This window comes from Silurus meridionalis, chromosome 1 (assembly GCF_014805685.1).
Source record: "Silurus meridionalis isolate SWU-2019-XX chromosome 1, ASM1480568v1, whole genome shotgun sequence".
Lineage (NCBI taxonomy): Eukaryota > Metazoa > Chordata > Actinopteri > Siluriformes > Siluridae > Silurus > Silurus meridionalis.
The window spans coordinates 6,881,861-6,904,595 of record NC_060884.1 but is presented as its reverse complement, the minus strand read 5'-3'; the positions used below and the strand labels follow the sequence as shown (position 1 = coordinate 6,904,595).

Here is a 22,735-nt window from a genome sequence, read left to right as displayed (position 1 = left end):
CTGCCTAATAATTTGCAGCACAATTGTCTAAAGCAGATAAAAAAAAAAATGGTGTGTAATATACATACATACATATATCTCAATACCCATGTTTCAGGGGGCATAAGTGTTTGTGGGTGTATGTAGAGAGAGCGAAAGGAAGATCTAAAACACATGGAGGATGACCGAGGCTCATTTTCATATGAAAGGGTTGCCTTCTAAAGAAATTATGCATGCTCTACTTTGAATAACAGGCCTTGTCCTTTTTTTATTTTTTCATGCTGCCTTCACGACAAATACACAAAGGCTTGAGGGGTCCAGGATGCGTTTATAGCACCAGCCCATGATCAATGTCAGCCATCTGGAGAGTCTTCATGATGGAGAAAAAGAGGCTTAACAAAAGCAAGTTGCAGGCTAGATGCTAAGCGTTCTGGGGAAGTCGCCATGCCGTTAGCATTAATCCACACACTGAGAAGAATCATGCAGATGATGATGATGATGATGTAGTGAGCAAAATCTAAGATTTATGGCTTTAAATCTCATTCTTAACTTTGTTTTATGTTTTCAGTTGGCTGTAAACTAAAATGTGGAAGATAAAGTAATGTAATAACGTAGTGCAGGCTAGTTTGCTAGTGGTGTGCATTAGTGCAGACTATGGATAAAGAATATGTTTGTTTTTTCTAACCAAGTGTCTTTGGTGTGTGTTTTGATAAGTTGCTCTGAGAAATGAAGGCCTGGTTGTTTTTCTCTCCAGTAGCACAATAGTAGTTGCAGCTTTGCCTCTGTTTTCATAAACCACTCTTGCAAAGGAAACAGCTGGGATAGATCAGCACTTCTTGTGCACCAGAGGATCTCCACAGATGGCGTGCTTTAGAGAAACCACAGGGTGTGGTGTTAAGAAAGTTGTACAAGGTTTCATTTGTTGTTAAAAGCGATCATAGCATAACCAAAGTGCAATATTTCAAATTATTTACCTTGATTCTTCGTTTAGTCCATTAAACTACACACAGAACACTGTATTTCCCCACGGACCATTAATACTGACGCACCACCCGCTGAACTGGACTGCATCTCATTTAAACAGAAGGTAAGAAGGGGAATTGGTTATCTGTGTTGCCAGTTGTTTCCTGTTTTTCCATTTTGCGTGTACGCAGGGCTCAGTTTACTTACAGGTATGCATGTTTTACCGTAAAGATTGTTTTTTATAAATCTTTTTGTGGAAAACACAAATAAGACCCCTGGACAGGTAAACACAGAAGACCCTGCAGAATGATAAATGAAGGAATGGGGAGAAAACAGCGACGGCCAAGAAGAAAATTCAGGCTAAAGGTTAATATATATGGTGTGTGTATATATATATATATATATATATATATATATATATATATATATATATATATATATATATATATACACACACTGTATATATATTTGTATTTTCTTTTTGATGTAATATTGCAATCAAATTCACTAAATGGGTTCAGTATTTACAGATAATTTGTTTGCAATTCCAACAATAAAAATCTTAATTTTTCTAAAAAGGTAACAAATTACTTGTTTATTTTAAGAGACCCGTCTTATTTTTTTCTTGTATATTTAGTATTGCTCTTTAATAATCTGTAAAATACTTTACTAAAATAATCAATAGCTTTGTATTACCTTCTGAACCCAAGGAGTGTAAGACCATTGAGTATTACGCTCACTCTGTTGGCACGTCAGGTCTGCCGTTATAGCAAATAGATCAACTGCGATGTAGTAAATGTTACTGTGACTATTTCACTATTCCACTATACTGTGACTATTCCACTTAACACTATAAATTAATTATTTACCAATAACAGTATGGTTTTGAGGCATTATCTTTTGATAACACCATAAATTTGCTAACACTAAGATTTTAATTTCATTGTACATTTTCATGTCCATGAGCCTCGAAACTGGTTAGTGCCCTTAAACACTTTGTAGCAGCTTGAAACACCCTTTTGCTTATCAGATTATCTTTTGCAGTTAAGAAAGCACGAATAAAATGCAGCTTGTCATTCCAGAGAAACAGAAATCCTGTCAGAAAACATGCAGATTTCTGATCACATGATCGTCATTATTTTTTCTCTGCTTGTGTTCTATACGGTGGTTGTTCAGTCTGGATACATTCATTAGGTAACAAAATGTGAAACTATTTTGTATTAATATATTAATATGATATGAGGTCCAGTTACCAGCGTAACATTAAAACATTTAGTAGTCATCGCTACTTTTTACTTAAGTACATGTCAGAGCCCCAACGTCTTTACTTTAACTTGAATGAAAAACTGTAGTCAACTTTTACCAGAGTCTTTTCAAACATCTCTGTTGTATACATAGTGTATAGATTCTGTAAAAATGTACATATTTTATGAGTATAAGGAATGTATTACGATAATTTTTATTTTGGGAAACTTTTATTTGACTACATTTAAATTTCTTTCTTTTTAATCTACTACATTTCAGAAAAACACGCCTGGCTTTTTTAAAGTGCGTCAAATTAGACTTTTTACTTGTCACAGGCACATTACAGCACAGTAAAATTATTTCTTTGCATATTCCAGCAATGTTAGGAAGGAAAACGCTCTCCTTAGTAAAGGTATGTTCTGCAGGACAATGAAACATTAAGTTGCGTGGATTATTAAATTATAGTTTTTGTAGATTGGTACCTTTTACTTTTAATACATTTATTTTCTCATTTCACTCAAGTAACAATGTGAAATGAGTACATTACCTTCCGCTGACATCATATTTAAAGCAGGAGATCTTCCGACCAATCAGAAATGAGAATTTAAAACTACTGTGCAATATTATGCGTGTAATATTTATTTAATCTATGTTTATCTAATTTATGTATACTTAAGAGTAATTTCTCACCAAGCCAGAATCTATTTGTGGGGTTTTTTTTACCACTTGTGTAGCTCTAGAACAGGAAGTTACTCCCACTATATGTTCTTTCAGTTATATGTATCGAAAATATTTATTATTTGGACATTTTTTTTCTCAGGGAGAAAATTCAGGTACATCAGTGTTTGTGTGTGCGTGTGCGCATGTGTGTGCGCTCTGTCACAGACTGACTGTGCAATAAATATGTGTATGTGGGCAGACTAGCAAAGACCTGCAGCAGAGAAAAGCCTGTTGAGTTTAGTGCTGTACTTCTAGTATTCAGTGTGGGAGTGTTGGATAAGCAATGAAATGTCATTTCTGAGGGTGGTTCAGGTCTCTTCACCGTCCTCGTCGTTAACACGTGTGCATGTAGGTAATTTGGAAGTTTGGCTCGCAGACAGAAAGCAAAAGTAGGGTTTGCCCTTTTATGGTTTCTGAGCTCCACTCTCAGTTCAGCAGCCTGTGGAAAATGAGATAAACATATCTTTGGAAGTGATAATGGATAAACCCAGCTTCTCGGATGGTCTTTAAACAGAAAGTGGTGTTAACCCACAAGTCCCAATTTAGAATGATCATTTTTGTCTAAACGACATACATTATGTAAACAATAGTTTGTGAACTTGGATGTCAGATTTGTGTTTGATTATGAACTCACCCTTCCACATTAGTAATGGCAAGTACTGATTTATGGTGAGGAGGCCTGGGTTGCATTCAGCATTCAAATCAACCCAGGTATTCAATTGGATTAAGGTCAGAGCTTTATAAACGCCTACTCATGATCTTCCACTCTAACCCAATGTAAAGCACACGTTTGAGAGCTGGCTTTGTGCAAAGAGTCATCGACATGCTAGAACAGGTTTTGGTTTCCTAGTTCAAGTGAAGTGAAATGTCATGTTGGTGCATTCAGACATCCTCTACAACTCTTGGCATACAACATTAGGTAAAACGGGTAAACAGGTTAAAGAAAAACCACAATGGCTGAAAAAAAACAGGTCCCATCTGCGTTTTATATTCAGCCAGAAATCTTCTCTCTCAACTTAAAATTTTGTACTCATGTAATATTATTTATAAAGCACATTTTAAATCAACCGAATGTTGACCAGAGTGCTGTACAGTAATTAAAAAGTATAGAAACTTTCAACAAAAAAAAATACTATACAGGATATTCCTTGATCTCTACAAAACATTAAAAGCCAGAGAAAACAAGTGAGATTGATGTAAAATCAGAAACTGTTTAAACACTTTTAACTCAAGGTGAAAGACCTCAATACAGCTACAGAAACAGCCCGATTCCCTCTCGGCTTTGGTCTTGCCTTAGGAATAGTTAAAGACCTCTGATCAGAATGGATCTCAGTGGATTGTGCATAGACAGAGGGCATCTGTAAATAGGTGCTAGTCCATTTGAGGATTTTTAAAAGAATATTAATATAAATTATTTTGCAGCCTTAAAGTCAATAAAGGGTAGTCATTCAAGGTAATGTGATCATCTGTTGATGCCCTTTTGTATTTGCATTTTAAAGTTATTGGTTAATTTGATATATATATCTGTGTGTGTGTGTGTGTGTGTGTGTGTGTGTGTGTGTGTGTGTGTGTGTGTGTGTGTGTGTGTTAATAACTAAAAAATAAATCAGTCTATACAGTGCCTGTCACAACCTAAAAACTTGTACTGTTTTGAGACACATACATGTTAAATTTGTTTATATGCAAAAAAAACTAAAGCAAAAACAAGAATTGGGCAGTGAATCACTAAAAGACAGTTCTGTGGACAGATCAAATTTGACAATTTTTTGGCTTTAACAAGAATTTTTGTAAGATGTTAGCAGTCTGCCTTACACCCACAGATAAACATGGAGGTAAAAGCTGGTTTGAAAAAGAAATGCTGGAGACAGATTCTTCACTTCAACACTATAAAATTCCACCTGGACTATGGCTTATTGGAACTAACTTCACCAAAAAAAACATGAAAATTACCCGAAAGCATGCGTCCAAAATCTGTGAGCATTTAGATGGCAAACAGTCTGCTGGAGTGTTATCTATCATGGAATGGCCTGCCCAGTCACAGCACCTACATCCTACCAAACTGCTCTTGGATGAGTATTTTAGCTGAATGTTTAAAGAAACAAACTGGATGCTAAAGGAGGAGTTTAGGAGTTTAAGTTTCTTTTTGTTCAAAGCAAATCATCACAACATTAAATTGCCTAGTTTGTTGCATATAAATAAAAGGAACATTTATGTGTCTCTCAGAAATGATAAAAGAGAGAGAAACTAATAATTTGCCTCAGTAATTCTAATACAGAATTTTGTTTATTGGGAATTTTGTTTTTCTTTTTTTTTTTTACATTTAGAAGGTTTCCTGTGGCGAAAGGTTGCTACAATGAATAGAATCAGATTTTATCTACAATTGCTTATCATGGTGAGAAGTCTCTGACCAGATTTTATTTTAATTTTTTTCATCAACAAAATCTTGCCTGCATTATTTTGAAGTATATTTGCATGCAGGGCTAGTTTAATGATTTCCAACTCTTCAGTGTCACATTGGCTGTCATTATCACTTGAGGCTCTAATAGATGTGAGAGTGACACTAAAAGCTAGAGACAGCTATATGGGTTCTCTTGTCACAGGTTCACACATCGCATAATAGAAAGGCGAGTATGTTCACACCAGCTCTCCCAGGAGTGGTTTAGTCTACTCCAGCAGGCTTGCTGCTCATGCCAACTATTGTAAAAAAAAAAGAACGCGTGATTTTATAGTAAATTTAATAATGTTACAGTCCTTATTTCCTTATCCTCACCCTGCAGTAATGGTCTCCAGGTCACGTATGTGTGCCACTTTCAGCAGGTCATATCACAAGAAAAGTGTGTTAGGCAGTCACTAGGGGATTAGCTTTAAAAAAAGCTTTCCCCAGATCCTTGTTCTAGTTCACAGAACTCTATAAATGGAACTTAAAATTATTTCTAGTTTTTTCCTCATTAATCCTAAGAGTTTCGTTGGTCAGACTACCGTGATCAACCCAATGATCAGCCAAATAATCAGAATTCAGGTTCTTGTAGAATAACTTTTAAAAAAGTGATTGATTCATAACAAGAAATTGTTATTAATCACATTTTTTTCCCACTAATTTGGAGGAGGTCACTTAATGACACAGAACTTGTAGGACTGCTACAGACAAAGCATTGATGTAAAACAAAGCACATTTTATTTGATAGATATGTCTGTAAGGAAGGACAAAAAGAGATGCAAAATGGGAAGAATTAAAGGATTATACAGCTCATCTACAGTTTGTTTTATATATTATGAAAACATAAATGTAATGTTATGCTGCCTAGTTAAAACAAAGTAGATTTCATCATCGTGAAATATTAATGCACCGTCAGTTATAAAATAATTATTGGGACCGTCGCATACAGCATGACAAGTAATCGACGGTAAAAGGTTTTTTCCATTTTATGTAGGCGACTATACTGTAGATCTGTTGCTTTAATGCAAATTAAAGTGTAAAGATATATGATCCTGGTTTTAATGCCATGCAAATCTGCCTTCTAAAGAAAACTACTAGTTAAATGATTCTTCTTTAAAACAAAAAAAAATGTTATTATTGCATATTATTATTGATATTATTGCACAGTTGGTTATAAAATACTTGGGATCATGATAAGCATAATAAATAGTAATAGATGGTAAAAGTATTTTCTTTGTGTAAGAAGTATCTCATTATTTTAATATTACCCACATACATTTCTTTTCTATTTTACTTAAGATTAAGTCTGGGGTTTTTTTTATTACTTGTTGAAAATATTAAGTGGTGCCTGATCTGGTGCATGTAGAGTAAGGCTAATGCAGGACATAAAGAAGAGAAGAAAGATGGTAAGCCAAGTGGACAATTTGTACTTTTAAGTTGTCTGACAATTTCAGGCAAGATGAAGCCAATTCTACAGTTCTATTTTCTGTTTTATATTGGTTAATGTAGATCTGAAGCTTTGATGGTAAAGTGTAAACTTGCATGATCTTGGTTTCTGAAGGATCGTTAAGACGTTATGTAGTAGTTCTCCTTTTAAACTAAATCAAATTTAGTTAAAACGTCTAAAATAGCCACGGGTGGCACAGCACTTCCTGATCGCTCTTAGGCAGTTCACAATGGCAGATACAAGCTGGCAGTGGTCGATCCAGACTTGTTTTCAGACACTGCCGAGGCCAGGATTAAACATGGCGGTTCAATATCATTATCAGGCTGGAAAAAACCCTCAGACACTGTAGTAGACGAAGCATCCTTCATCTGTGGAAGGCTGTTTACTCAGCTATAAGGAACAGCCGGTTTGGAGACCTGAGCTTCCAGTTATGTGTGCTCTCACTTTCAAAATCAACAATTTAAGTCCATTTAAAAATCTGGTACTTTTTTAAATAGTTTAATATGCAGATTTAGATTTAGTTTTATTTATTAAGAAATAGTGTCAGAAATATAGCTCCATGGCTAGTAATTTAGCCTGTGTTTTGAGGCTTATAGATGCTTATAGTGGTGGCGTTTATGTGCATGTAATTTCATAATTCAAATGATCCAAGTTATTTGTCCGTAGTCAGTTTTTCTATTTACTGCTCGACAAGACTAGTAAAAATTATTATTTATGTATCCAGTGTTGGGCAAAGGTCAATCAAAATGTATTTTAAAATAAAATACCAAATACCTTCACTTTAGGTGTATCAAAATAAACTACTAAATACAGCAGCCTCACTATGTATTAAAATAAACTACTGTATTTTTGTATTTAAAAATTGCTTAAAAATACTTTTACAAGGAATCATAAAATTTCTAAAAGATCACTTAACTACATAACCACATACATAATCCATGTGATCTCCAAGATATAGGTTACCGTATTTTCCGGACTATAAGCCGCTACTTTTTTCCCCACTCTTTGAACCCCGCGGCTTAAACAACGAAGCGGCTAATTTATGGATTTTTCCTGGGTTTTTCTCGGTTTCACAAGCTTCAAGCCAAAAAACTGAGCCCCATAACACTAGACCAATTAAATTGCCGAACGGGTTCCGGTGAACCAATTAAACTCTTTATATTCCTCTGACGTTTGACCTGCCTCTCACTCGGACTGTCTACAGGAAATGCGAATCATTCGTCACGCTGAAAACAACCGGGCATAAAAAAAAAGCACTTCACCTGTGTTCTGAGCTGCACGGCATTGGGAGAAAAGCTTCACCGATGGTGATTTTTAAACGCACGACGATGCCAAAAGATAAACTCCCGAGAGAAATTGTGAAAGGAAGGAGGAAGACAGTGAACAATGACTTTCTTGGTAGGCTACTGTTTAGATACAAGCCGTGTAACAGACACTGTCTTTCGTTAAAGCCTGTGTAAAGTTCATTAGTTTCAATGTAGGAACCTGCGGCTTATAGACAGGTGCGGCGTATTTATGTTCAAAATAAAAAGTTTTGTAAAAATCAGTGGGTGCGGCTTATATTTGGGTGCGCTTAATAGTCCGGAAATTACGGTAGTTTTAAAGTCACCAAAAGTTGAAATTTTACCATCTTGTGAATGACTCATTATTGAATCTTAATTTAATTACTTCTGACAAACAAGTCATTCATAAGAAGATGACTGATGGCATCCGTATTCATACCAACTAGTTTTTAACTGATTAGTCATTTGATTGGAAATCATAAATATAATAATATAATGTGTCAGGCAGTCATTCATGGAATGGTATGCAAAATCATGATTCAATTAGGGTACAATATTGGGCAATCAAATATTTATTTATCGATCATTGGACTCCTATTAGAAATCTGTCCGCCTGTACGTTTCTTACCTTCACCTCCTTCTTCCATACGGATCAGTTTTCTGTTCTGATCTCAAACCGATCTCAGTCTGGGTAAACTACTCAGTAGGCTCCAATCAGAGGCCGCATTTTTATGATGTCATCATGTAATCATCTTAAATAGTATTTTACAGTATTTTAAAACTACAAAAATACAATAGTATTTTGAGACACAAACTAAAGCCATTTGCATCAAACCTATCGAATACAAATGACAAAATCTTATTTAATATTCGAAATACATGTATCATAAATACTGCTCATCTCTGCATGTATCCAATGGTGATCGTTTGAACAATAAATTAACCAAAACAACAGTTTTATTGCAAATTCTCTTATGTGAGGCTTTATTGTATTGTGTGCAATCCCCCATCTTAAAAAAAAAAAAAAGCATAATCCATATGAAAAGATACACTTTCATCTTCAGCTGCAGCAGTAAGTGCATTGTACTAAAAGTGGTGTACATTTATATGTATGGCATTAACACAAATGTAACTCTTATCCTTAGGTTTAGCATTAATCAACTCTTTAACCTTTAGAAAGAAAGACTTACATTGATCTCATTTATACATCTGAGCAGTTAAGGGCCTTTCTCAAGGGCTTAGTGGTATAGATCCCAACCTTAACTGCATTAACCACTAAGCTACCAAGTTGCGTTTGTGTTTTAAAGGTTTGTGTGTTTGAGGCAGCTTGATAGTGATGTTAGTTTGCTTTTACTTTCATGTACTGACATATTACACTGAACAGCCAGTCAGAAACTTGCTAAATATACATGATTGATATTCAGGTCAGGATCTCAAAATAACTGTACACAACTGTACACAACTCTCTGATCTCCCCTTTATACCCGCAATATTAAACACAATAATGTGCATATCATTTTACTAGTATTATCATTTAGTAGTATTATGTGATTTAAATAATTATTAAATTATTACATATAGAATGAAAATGTAACTCAACTCACCATGATGCAGAATCAGCACAAGCTTATCGATGCATAGAAATAAATGCGACTGGAACAAGTGCGGGAAGTTGGCATTGACTGAAGTTGCCATTTTGAAAAATAAAGCAGACCACGGAATACAGTAGAATGGAAATAAAATAACCATTAAAAATGTTTTATTCTTTCTCTACGGCTCGGTACCGTTCTGCAGCCCTGTTGTTGGTAAACCCTTGCTTCATGACTTACCACAATCAGGGAATTAGAAAATAGGTAAAAACTGGAGGGAATGGACCTCCTGCATTTCCCTCTATGTGAAGAAGAAATGAATTATGTAGAGACAGAGATTAAAAGGAAATCGGTGGAGAAACAGTAAGTGAACTTGCCATTCAGGAAATGATCCACACAAACTTTTACCCCCATTACCAACAAAAAATGCATGGCATGTGACCATATCTCTGCAGCACATGGTGTAATTGTGTATGACTAATTGTGTGTGTGTTGTAATAGTCTTTTTTTTTTGTCTGACTCATGCAAGAATATAGACTGAGCTATAAAGATAGATCTAGCTAGGAAAGTAGAAGCTCAGTGGTTAATCCTCAGCTGCTTCTTTTTTAACATATAACTGAGTTAGATGTAAGTCACTGACAAGGGTGTCTGCCAATTGCCATAAATTGCTGTTCCTTTTAAGGCTGTTTTATGCAGTGGCCAAAAATATCCAGTGCTTTAAACACTTGCATTTATAATAATGGCACATGTTCTCTTTGTTTGGACAGGATTTGTGGATGGTTTTAGGGTTTTTTTTCGGGTTACAGACACAGGTTTTATTTCAGCACGCTGACACATTCATTTTTTTAACTTGAAGTTGGTGCCTGAGACAGCAGTCATTTTTCCATGACTCATGTAGTCAGGCAAACAGTATTGTTTGCTTTAACTCTGATAAGGACTATCAGGCAGGACAAATAATAAATGTTTAAGCTAGCTCACTGGGCATTTAAATGCCCCAGTATGTTGCCCAGTATAAAAAAAATGTTAAAGTGTAGTGAGCTAGTTCTAAGTGCTATTCTTAAGCCTTGAAAAGCTTCACCAAAAAAAGAACACAGCATCTTGTTGATGTCAATTGGATGTCTTCATGAAGGTATTGCAAGCAATCGGATATGTAATCAAATATAAAGTGTTCTTTACCTAATTTGCTTTTAGAGTATTTTTTACTTTTTTTTTCTCTCACCCAAAACTTGGGTGGTGGTCTGCCATTACACATGCCATGTTCTAAGCTGTTTAACAGATTTAGATAGAAGTATTAGAGTAAACCTGAAATTGTTCAGTCAATTTTTTTTATCCATTTGACTTGTCATACTGAGTGTTGAATTAGAATTTAGAAATTAGAATTTTACTGAACAGTTTAATATTCTAAAGGATGTCCTAGCATCTCGTTTTCTCTGTTGGTAACATATGATGACACAAAATCTGCATGGTAACCCCTTCTATTTCTAACAGTGGTCATCATGAGAATGTATTTTTGAGACAGTGTATGTTCCAAACAAATAAACAAAAGATGTGTTTCTCAAAAGTATATTACAGTATAAAGGCCTAAACTATCATTTATTGCCCAGTAATGGTTATTGGGATTACGCACTGCTAAACATTACCTGTTCAAATAATCAGTTTTCATAGAATTACATTTCGCAGTAAACCATTATTTTCATCTCACAGTAGCTTAATTTCACAGTGAATTTTGTAGAAACCAGACCAGTGTACCACCTCATTGTTCAAATTAGCAAGGAATTATGGGAATTCAAATAATCCCTGACTATCAACATTATAATTAGTTTAAATGGACTCAAGAACAGCCTTTTTCCCTTCATCTGTACTATGCTAAACGTAGCTACTAATCGTTAACTGCAACTGCATTTCATTGTCTCTGTAGTTGTACTGTTTAGTGACAATAAAATTAAACCAAACCTAACATAAACCTAACAACTAACACTGTGTTTGCAACAGTGAGTTAATAAGCTATATTGAACAGCAATGGGTGTTATTGGCTCAAGTTCAGGCCCCGCTGTATGTTGCCAGCAGTTGCAAAACCAATAACTGATTGATGTGTCATTAATAAATCAAGGCGGACGTGGTGGAACGGCAGGTAGTGTTGCCGCCTTACAGCTCCAGGGTTCCCCGTTTGATCCTGAGCTTGGGTTACTGTGTGAAGTTTGTTCTTCCTCTGTCTGCAGTGTTTTTCTCTGGGTTCTCCAGGTTTTCTCCCATGCAAGTATTCAGTTGTGCATAGGTATGAATAAATTCCATTCCATGTACTCGTACAAAAAAAAAATATATAACCTAGGTGCAAATGGGTGTGTGAATACAACAAACTGTTCAGGATGTATTTCTCTCTAGCATATAATGTTTGAAGGGCTAGATCTGGAACCCCTACACAGGATAAAGCAGATTGCACACTTTAGATGTTCCAGGACAACCCTTTCTGTGTAATTGTGCTTCCTTTAATAATATTCTGTTTAAGTCCATGTTAATTTTCAATTTCAGCTGACTGAGAAGTTGCCCTAAGGCTGCCCTTGGAGATGTGCACTTCTTCATTGCTACTTCTCAAGCTTGAACACACACCTTAGCAAGATGTCCGTGAGAGAGCGACAGCGACCGTGGTCTGTGTACAGAGCTTCTACGCTGGACATCTCCTCTGAGATGCTTGGTCTGGCCCTGGCAGGTCAGACATCTCAATAGCAAAATATTTATTCTGAATGTCATCTGGAATAGGACAAACTCTCAAAATACTCTCTTGTGATCATTGACAGGCTTTTATTTTGGATGTATTTGTATTTTAATAATGGTTATATGACTATGGGCTCCAATCGTCCTTCTGAAAACATGTTGAAATTTGGTTTTGTGAAACAAAAGATTTAATAGTTGAACGTATTTAAATATAAACCATTTTTTACAGTCACAACACAATGAACATCAATGGGTATTTGTGTCACAATAATCACAGATCATGAAACATCAAAATTCCTGAAATAAGCCTACACTGGTACCAGATTGTTCAGGGGTGGAATAGTTAGAATAATGTTATACTAAAGTTAAAATATAACTCTAAATCAGAGGTCCCCATCCACAGGTTCATGACCAGTACCAGGCCGTGGAAGAGTTCCCACTAAGTCACAAGAACTTTCTGGAAGGAATTGTCTATAATTATGACAAGCATGTGTATGCCCTTTAATTGCCAATATCTAAATGTAACTTTAAGTGCAATTTTAGAAAACATAATTACCAAACACAGATTAAACAGATTTAGCTAAATATTAACATGAGTGTCAAACATCCATTGAAAGTTTATTTTCCTAAAGGAGGTAAGAATAGACCAAGCGATGGTGATAATGTACTGAATGGACTGGTGAAAAAGAGTCAAAAGAAAATGGCCTTGAGTAAATAATGACTCATATCTAAAGTAAAGTTTTTCCTTTCTACAGTTAGTTCACATGCTAAACACATGTCTAATTTTTGGATTTAAATGTGCTGTTTTTTGATTTTCTCAAATATTATAGAAAATATATAGTAACTTCTAAAATAACTATGCCATTTTACAGTCTCTGTAAAATTGCTAGTGTAATGGCTGGTTAGCGATACATCGTCATGTCAAGTAGGCTTTATTGTCATTTCAACCATATACAGTGCAGTACACAGTAAAACGAAACAACGTTTCCCCAGGAAACAACAAGGTGCTCCATCAAACAACTTAAAATAACAAAAGAAACACAGAACTATACAGAACTCTATACTAAAAACACAAAGTGCACATGTCAAAATTTTCATGCAAAAAAAAAAAAAAAAAAAAGACAACAGACCTGAACAAGGAATAATATTATGTCTGTGTAATAATATGTCTATATAATATGTCTATATAATGTTATATTATGTCTATATAATAATAAATACTGTACCTGTGAACATTTGGTTCAGCAGAAGCATGCAAACAGGATTATAAATGAACTAATTATAATGTGAAATACAAAAATAAACAATAAGCAAAATATTAGCTTATTTACCATTAAATAGATTTCGCCTTATGTATTGTGTCAGTTTATGTCAGCTACTGGAATCCATGCTAGTCTTGGCTTTGACAAAGATAACAGGCTATTTTAGTTATTTAAAGCTAGCTAATGTTTACTTGTTAGCAGAATTGACCGAATATTTATTATTTAAAAGATTAGGTTCACAATTTTTGGGTGTGTTTGCTTAATCAAGCATATTATCATTATTACATAGTACATATTTTTCTGAGGTAAAACAGGGGCTGCACATAAGCACATTCATTTTATTAAGAAGCAGGATAAAGTTAAAAATGCATACCATTGTTAGCAAAACTGAAAGGATTAAATGCTAAACCTTGCTCATTCAATTGATACAATAGTGTATAGTTAATCGCTGAATGAAAAAGGATGCTTTTTCAAATTGTATTGAAGGTCAGAGGATGTTACATATAAATAAGATTTAAAGTATGCAAAAAAGTGCTATTTTAATAATAAGCCAAACTAGTAATTACCTACAATTAAATTGCAATTATACGTTTTCACCATGGCCTTCAGTTTACCTCAACAATCATGTATTGTTTGCATCAGTAGCCACACAAGTATTGGAATGAGTTATATTTTGAGTATAAAATATATGAATAACACATACAGTTCCCCTAATATACTGGACCATTTCCTAGATTGCATCTTCCCAATGGAACAGCAGGTGTTTATTCTAAAATGACACAATCCTTTAATTCTTCTTTTAAAGGAAACAGCCAGGACCCAGACGAGCCTGTGTTGGAATTCAGCCTTGGTCAGTATGTGATGTCTGCATCATTTCTCTTATTATTATTCCATATATTCCTTATATTACACCCATAAGGTCACACCTATTCGGGTATGAGGTTATCTATTATTCGTGAGCACTGGCCTCAATCTCTGTGGTGTGTTGTTCTGGTGTCACCCTGATGTCTTAATGGAGACACAAGTGCACAGAAATGTTTTTAAACCCCAGTCTGTGTGAGGCAATCCAGAAGGGAATATTGTAGGTGTGTGTATACAGTATATATAGAAGGTCAATGACAGTGCCTGGCTAAAAGCTTATGTTGTTGAAGACGTTGTGCTCTGCTCCATGTCTTGGTAAATACAGTCCAGTATGCAGTGAGGAGCCTTTTTTGTAGCCATGTCTGTTTCGTATACACTGGATGCTTTATGGAAAATTCTCACCCTTTTGTGACCTGTGTATGTGTATGTGTATGTGTGTGTGTGTGTGTGTGTGTGTGTGTGTGTGTGTGTGTGTGTGTGTGTGTGTGTGTGTAGCCTGCACCGAGCTTACTACACCGTGTTTGGACCGAAAACCCAACAGCTTTGTAGCTGTGAGCTGTACAACTTCACCTCAAGCCTTTTGGACCAAGCATGCTCAAACAGAGATCATTGAGGTAATTAAAGTGGTCTCACAAAATTTGCATTCAAAAATCCAATGCAATTATAGAACACATCTTGCAATGCAAACCTTAAAGCTGATAACGTGCAATGATTTTTTTTTTTTCCAGCCACAAAATCTATTCTTATAGATATTGATTAGAAGAATCCGAATCAGAATACTTTATTAATCCCATATTGAAATTGTTTAATTAAATTTGTTTAAATTAACATGGTAGATACACGTGTATAGAATATTTTTGTACACCGAGGGATTAAAAATTCCCTTCACTGGAACTAAGGAGCTAAAAATGGTTTTCTACTTTTATGGAATTATTTTTATGCCAAAAGTATTGAATGTAACATTCCAAGAAATGGAAAAAACATAATAATTTAAAAAGAGAAATGAAGAAAAGCACCCTGAAACTAAAAAGACTTTGTCAAAAACATTTAATAACATTAATGTCTTACATAGACATCATGCAGTGGCTGGTCTATGATTAAAAAAACCATATTCCAATGGCTCTTTGAAATAACACCACAAATATTAATTTCAAACTAATGTTGTAATCAACTTGGCAAGAAATTTTCTCTACCAACGACAAAGACTAAATTCAAAGAAACACATTTAGCTCCATATTTTGCTGAAGTCTGCAATCCTTGGAACTGTTCATTCATATCCCACTAGCCAGTGAGGGTAATTCGCTGTGAAGAGTTTAACCCCCAATGAGAGTTTGTCAGTGTATGTCAGTATTTTCCAAACTATAAATGCGTAAACAAAAACCCAAATCAGCACTTTCAGAAAGCATGATCAATGAAATGGAAAACTTTTGACAAGCAAGGTTTTGATGCTATGTTACATTTTTGCCATTGAGTTCATGTTCTTCTTATTCCTATTGTATATTTGTGTTCAATTCTTAGAATATTACATTCATTTTTTTTTTTTCCATGCCCTTCCCCTGAAATTTCTTTTGCAATGTTTAAATTTGCATACCTGAATCTGATTGGCTCAAGTATTGTATGACACAATAACACTCCTGTGTTGAGTAGAAAATCGGTGTGATTTTTTTCCTTTCATGTAATATTTACTAAAATGCCTTTTATAAAGCTTCCTCATTTGCAGTGTAAAAAAAAAAGTCACTACAAAAGGGGAAGAATGTAAAAGTGATGCAATTTGAAATCAGTAATACCACATGTTGCACTTTTAACAGTACTTTCAGCTTTAAGGTTTATATTAATGCATTATTTCTAGTACGTTATCATTTTCATAGTAACAACTTATATTGGGATTTGTGTGGTGGATGCCTCATCTATACAAACTTTTGTCAAATTTTAAATAGTTACATAGCGATATATTTTTGAAGGCATCTTAATTATAACCATTTTGTAAAGGTCTATAGGTGAAAAGGGCTTTTTTTGTTTGTTAGTGTTAGAAAATTTCTGTGGTATAGCTGAAATAATAGATAACAGCAAGGTGGTAACATTATCCTTGCTTTGTGTCTACAGATTTATTATTTATTCTCTTATAACACCACATCCCATTTTAATGTTTAATTCCTTTCTTATTGTCCTATGTACTAAAATTCTATTCTAATATATATCTAGTACTATATCTAGTATTATGTACTAAAAAAAAATCATGACAGCTGTCTGGACATACTGTAATCTACTTAATATATAAAGAATCATGGTTTATAAATCAGTGTTGATGCATGTCCAACCAGTCCAAAGTTATTATAGTTATTATAAAAGTCTTTTATATAAGTTAAACTATCCCAAAAACTACAACTATCTGTAAAATATTTTTTTAATAGAAATAAAAATAAAAACAATGAGTTTTCACACCAAAAAAAAAAAAAAAAAAAACCTAAACTTAAAAATGTACCTGCAATATGAGTGAAAACCTCATGGTATTAAGTACTAAGCTCTTTTGTCTTGTTTACGACATAGAAAAGGTGGGAATTAATAAATTTTTATGTTCTCATGTTCAATTCCCATTTATTTATGCAACTGAAGATTGCATATATTAATTAAAGATTTTTCAGTTGTAATAAATGTTCAGGCAGGTCAATTCAACATTGATTAATTTTTCCGGCTTGTTAATTTAAATATTAGATCATCTAATCTTTTGATTATTAATTCAACCTTGTCAAATATATATTTACAAATATCAAGGCTTTTGCCTTATATTAGATATTTAGGAACTCAAACTAAAGCTAAATACAAACTAAAAGTAATTACTTCAAAAAGATGCAAATGCACTCAAAGCCATTTATGAATCTAATTATGAAAATGAAACTGAAATTAAAAATCAAACTACAAACTGGAATTAAAATAAATGTGTTGGACTTCTGGTTGGAACATTATGAGTTCAAATCCCAGCACCACCATCTGCCACTGCTGAGCCCCTTGAGCGAGGTCCTTAACCCTTAACTGCTCAGTTGCATAAAAGTCAGTCACTCTGGATAATGGTGTCTGCCAAATGCTGTAATTGTAAATGTTTATTTTTCAGGGCACAACGAACCCCATCTTTTTAAGCAGTGTGGCCTTCTTCCAGGATTCCTTCATCAATCAGCAGACGCAGATTAAACTCTCCGTGTATGACGTGAAGGATCGCTCGCAGGGCACGGTGAGAGTTAACAACACAAGCAGGTTTTAAGCAGTCCAGCTTCCAAACATGTGTTTAAATTAGCACATGATAAATGAAGATGGCAGAAATAGGTTTTTAAGTATATAAGAGAATGTTAGACTGTTGTAAGTGCGATAAATACTGCCAGCCGTGATAACAGCATTAATTTACAACATTGGCTTATGTTTTGGCTTAATGTCATTGAAGTAGACAGATCTGTAGTGAGTAAAGCCAGACAAACACTGTTAGGAGCAACTGGTTAATGCTACAAATTCTGCAATGAGAATGAATTGGCTGACTTCTAGGTGAGTGGGTAGTTCACGTGTAACTAAAATCTTTGTCACTTAGTAAACAACAACAAAAATCCAACACCATATCACATTTGTATATCTTTGTATGACCTCTTTCTATCACTTTTCTGGGTTGCCCTCTGCCGATAACCACTGCATATGATAACAGTGTTTGGCATTTAGAGGAATCAAAAGGTGCCTAAGGCTGTGGTGTGATAAAAGATGATGTATCCGTGATGATGTATGTGTCCCAAGGCTCAGATACAACCCACGAGCTCTGACCTTGAATTAATATATCTGTTTTATTTATTTATTTACTTATTTATTTATTGCTAGCTCACAGAAGTGCAAGAAGAACATATTTTAAACAACTTTTTCTCCACATTCTTAGCGAAATACAATTAAATATAGAAATATAGTTTTTGGTTGTCCCATTGTCTCTGCATGAAAAAGGGTTAAATGACAGCCCTTTCAGGAAGCAAAAAAAGCATCAGTTTTTAAATAACCTCATTTTCTTCAAGGGTACAAAGAAATACATCAGGAAATTGCTATCAAACATGCATTTTCTCTCTCTCTCTCTCTCTCTTTTTTGTTTTGCAGATGTATTTATTAGGCTCTGCGATGTTCACAGTAAAAGAATTGCTGCAGGACAAGAACTACACACTCCACCTGCCACTTAGGTACAGACCTTGTGTTATTTTGAAATCTACCTAAAATTTGAAAGAATGCTAAAAATGTGAAGAAAAAACCCCCCAATGTGTTACTCCCTTTTGTATAGTCAAGTCATTGCAGTGCACAGTGAAATGAAACAACGTTCCTGCATGAACAGTTTTGCATTTAAGGACCCATCACTGAACAGCACACCTCAACAAGGATCAGACTATACATTAGGTGCCACCCAGATGAGGATGGGTTTTCTTTTGAGTCTGGATCCTCTTAAGGTTTCTTTCTCATACCATCTCAGGGAGTTTTTCCTTGCCACTTTTGCCACTGGCTCGCACATTAGGAATAAATGTATAAGGAATAATCTCATAAGGGAAAAACGTATAGGTGCTAACATAATTTTATTACCTAATTTATTAACCTTTTTAACTCCGTACAGCTGCTTTGGGACTTTGTCTACTGTTAAAAGTGCTATACAGATAAAACTGAATTGAATTGAACTGAATTACAGGGGTGTTACATTAAACAACATAAATGAACACTAGATGACATAACTAATAAGAGGATACAGACCAATATGCAGGACTACATACAAGTACACATGTGCAAACCTGTTCTTTTAACATTAATGCAAACCACAATACAATGAAACAGTAAAACTGTAAGAGTGCAGCATTGACAAGGACACAGAGCAAAATTTGTGATAATGCAAAGAAATGTATCTAATTTAATAAATATTGTACATTCCTGCCCAATAGCCTATATTTTTATGAGCAGGTTCAGTGGATGCGATGAACAAAATGTCTTCATTATGCCTTAGTTCAGCAGAGAACAGGTGTGTGGGGAATATCACCATTACCGCCTGGCAGCTGGATGAAAAGAGGGAGCAGCGGGCACAATTCACCAATCTACCAGACACCATCAATGGCAAGGTGAGATACACACTTATTGCCAGCATGAACCCATTCCCATGTATATGTTATTTAGATGCTTATTAATAATTCAAAACATTATGGTAAACTGTATATGAACATCAAGGAGTGTTTAGTGTGAATGTGATCATAAAACTAGTAACAATTAAATCTTTCGGGTGGCTGCCTGGGACTACAGGCTTTTCTTTTTTAGGGGTTTTGATCAATACGTGGGCAGATTTGCAGGTTGTTGGTGGTTAGCAGGTTGTTGGTGGTTAAAAGCTCCTTATGCAGCATACTATTAGCAGGGAGATGATGGGTCTTTTCCAAATGGTTCTCACATAATGTGTAAAGCACATTAATACAATGTCTTGTATTATGTAGCATTGCGATTTCCTTTCACTGGGATTAAAAAGAACAAATGCCGATCTCCCGTGCAAGGTTGATATAATTATTAATAATAATAATAATAGAGTTGCTCACACTATCTTTTCTAACTTTCTGTAAATAAAATACTTTGTAACTTGATACTTAAGTTACAAAGAGAAACAAGGAGATTTAAGACATTATGCGGAATGTGAGATCTCTAGCAATTAAAATGGATGAGCTAACGGCGTTCATGTGTTAAGTGAGACATGGCTACACCGAGGCATTATGTGATTGCATTATGAGTGGTAAGTACAAAGTATGAGGACTTGCTATTCTTGTAAACCAAAGACGATGTAACCCTGAACACATGACGGTTAAGGAATGTGTATGCTGCTTGGACATTGAGTTGCTGGATGTGGGGCTCTGACCATATTTTCTGCCCAGGGAGTTTCCACGTTATTGTTGTGGGGGTATACATTCCACCCTCTCCCAAACCGACGTTGGCATGTGACATCATTGACCGTGTCATTGAAAAATTACAAACTTATTACCTTGTGTCCTTATCATCTCATTTGATCATGTCACCATGCAGAAAGCACTGACCAACTGTACACAGTATGTGAGCTCCCCAACAAGAGGAGATAAGACACTGGACTTGTTGTGTGCTAATCTAAAGGATGCATACAGCTTTTCCCCCCTTCCTTTTTTGGGTAGGTCAGACCACAATCTGGTCCACCTCAAACACTGCTTTGTTCCTCTAGTTAAGAGACAAACTGTGACCACCAGAAAAGTGAAGAAATGTACTAAGGAGGCCTATAAATTACTGCATGGATAGAACACTCTGTGAGCCTCATGGAGAGCACACTGATGGTCTTGCTGAGTGTGTGACAGACTACATCCATTTCTGTGTGGACTCTGTTGTCCCAACTAGAACTGTACATTGTTACTCGAATAATAAACCGTGGGTAACAAGGGACATAAAGGACATTTTGAATGCCAAGAAGAGGGCTTTTAGAGTGATCAGTGAAGCCAAAGAGAAGTATAGGAGGAAGCTGGACTGGAAACTCCAGCAAAACCATGTGAGAGAGGTCTCAAGTGGAATGAGAACTATCACGGGTTACAGAAGGGCTGGTAGTGGAGCTGATGGTGAAGGCTAATGAACAAAAATTGAATTTTTTACAGGTTTGATTTAGCGACCCCCACACTGCCTTACTCAGACTCACCTGCAGAATTTCACAGACATTTTCCCCTCCTCACCCTCCTATCTCACTCCTAGCTGCTCCCCCTGCTTCATTGGGGGTTCCACTTCACACCTCAGGAACATCCTTACCAGCTGCACTTCAAAAGGGAACAATACCTCCCTGCCTCAACTGGTAACCGCAACGATGCAGTTCACAGTAGACCAGGTGAAAAACCTGCTGAAGGGACTCCATGCAGGAAAAGCTGCCGGCCCCGTTGTGGTAAGTCCCAGGGTGCTCAAGAGCTGTGCGAACCAACTAGGAGGTGTACTTCAGCAGATCTTGAACATGAGTTTGGAACTCAAAAGGGTCTATGTGTTGTGAGAAATGTCCTGCTTGTTCCTGTGCCGAAGACACCTTGACCTAGTGGCTCTAAAGTCTACAGATCAGTGGCTTTAACATCCTACATCATGAAGACCCTGGAGAGACTCGTCCTCCAACAGCTGGACACCCGGATAAACCGGTGAGAACTGTGGGGGTTATGTTCTTTGACTTTTCCAGTGCTTTTGACACAGTCGAGCTGGCACTTCTGGGTGAGAAGCTGACAGCGATGGAGGTTGCTTTCCACCCCCTTGTGTCTTGGATGGTACCTGATTGATACTACCTGACTGGGCGTTTACAACACTGTGTGTCGGAAAAAGTGATCACCCTCTGACGGTTAAACAGCTGCTCCACCATATAGATGTTGTACGATATAGATAATCTAGATATAGTTATATTTGTTAAATCAATTGATTTTTATGCCACGCTTATATGTTGTTGATTTGTTGTGCAATTATGTGTAATAATCAGTATTGAGGTGCTGTGTTATGATTTTATTCATTGTACACCCCAGCAGTTTGCTAATGCTGACACAAATTGAATGCTCTAACCCCCTTATAAATACTTATAATGTTGTGGAACACCTACAAAAATCATTTACCATATAGAATCTGTGGTTCCTCCCACCAGCTTTATTTTCTGACCTCAAACCTATTAAACATCTTTGAGATGAATTGAAATGCTGACTGCATCCCAGGTTTCCTCAACCTACATCAGGTGTGTTCAATCTTTTTCATTAAGGAACAGGTTTGGTGCAGGTTTTCATTCCAACTGTTCAAGGGTTGAAAACCTGCACCCACACTGGCTCTTTTGGAAAAGATTAAACACCCCTGCCCTACATCAGCACCTGAATTTACTAACACTCTTGTGGCTGAATGAGTACAAATCTCCACAAGCACACTCCAAAATCTAGGTTGAGTGGAGGTTATTATAATGGCAGTTATAAAATTTGGGGACTAAATGTGAAGTGGGATTAGTGTAGGCTTTGAATTACAGCCAGTATTACTGTTAGAAACACTTTCTCAGCCAATCAGAATTGTGAATTTTATCACCTCGTTGGTGTAAGCAAAACTACCAAACATTTGTGTATGGTTTATTTCTTTCTCCACAGACGGTCCTTTCTGTCGATGAGAGTCTGACAGAATCAATAGGAATTCGAGCCAAATATGCCTCTTTGAGTAAAGACACGCTCCTGCGAACAGGTACGAATTCAGTTTTT

The 22,735-nt window shown here is 35.7% G+C and overlaps 2 protein-coding genes across 11 annotated transcripts in view; one reads left to right on the top strand and one right to left on the bottom strand.

The window, feature by feature from the left end:
- tmem182b (transmembrane protein 182b) overlaps positions 1-9,973 on the bottom strand; it is a 33,424-nt gene extending 23,451 nt beyond the window's left edge. The window contains exon 1 of the mRNA XM_046857170.1: positions 9,679-9,973. Coding sequence (XP_046713126.1) covers positions 9,679-9,681 — 3 coding nt within the window. The 5' untranslated portion in view covers positions 9,682-9,973. The remainder of the gene's footprint in view (positions 1-9,678) is intronic.
- inpp4ab (inositol polyphosphate-4-phosphatase type I Ab) overlaps positions 1-22,735 on the top strand; it is a 62,696-nt gene that overhangs the window by 9,235 nt on the left and 30,726 nt on the right. For 9 of the 10 annotated variants that reach the window (XM_046857147.1, XM_046857112.1, XM_046857138.1 and 6 more), the window contains exons 2-8: positions 12,193-12,370; positions 14,443-14,487; positions 14,994-15,112; positions 17,608-17,724; positions 18,615-18,694; positions 19,498-19,609; positions 22,628-22,718. In XM_046857147.1, the coding sequence (XP_046713103.1) occupies positions 12,280-12,370; positions 14,443-14,487; positions 14,994-15,112; positions 17,608-17,724; positions 18,615-18,694; positions 19,498-19,609; positions 22,628-22,718 (655 nt within the window). In that variant the 5' untranslated portion in view covers positions 12,193-12,279. Of the gene's footprint in view, positions 1-143; positions 1,067-12,192; positions 12,371-14,442; positions 14,488-14,993; positions 15,113-17,607; positions 17,725-18,614; positions 18,695-19,497; positions 19,610-22,627; positions 22,719-22,735 lie in introns of those variants that run through there. The other variant, XM_046857077.1, reaches the window with a different exon arrangement.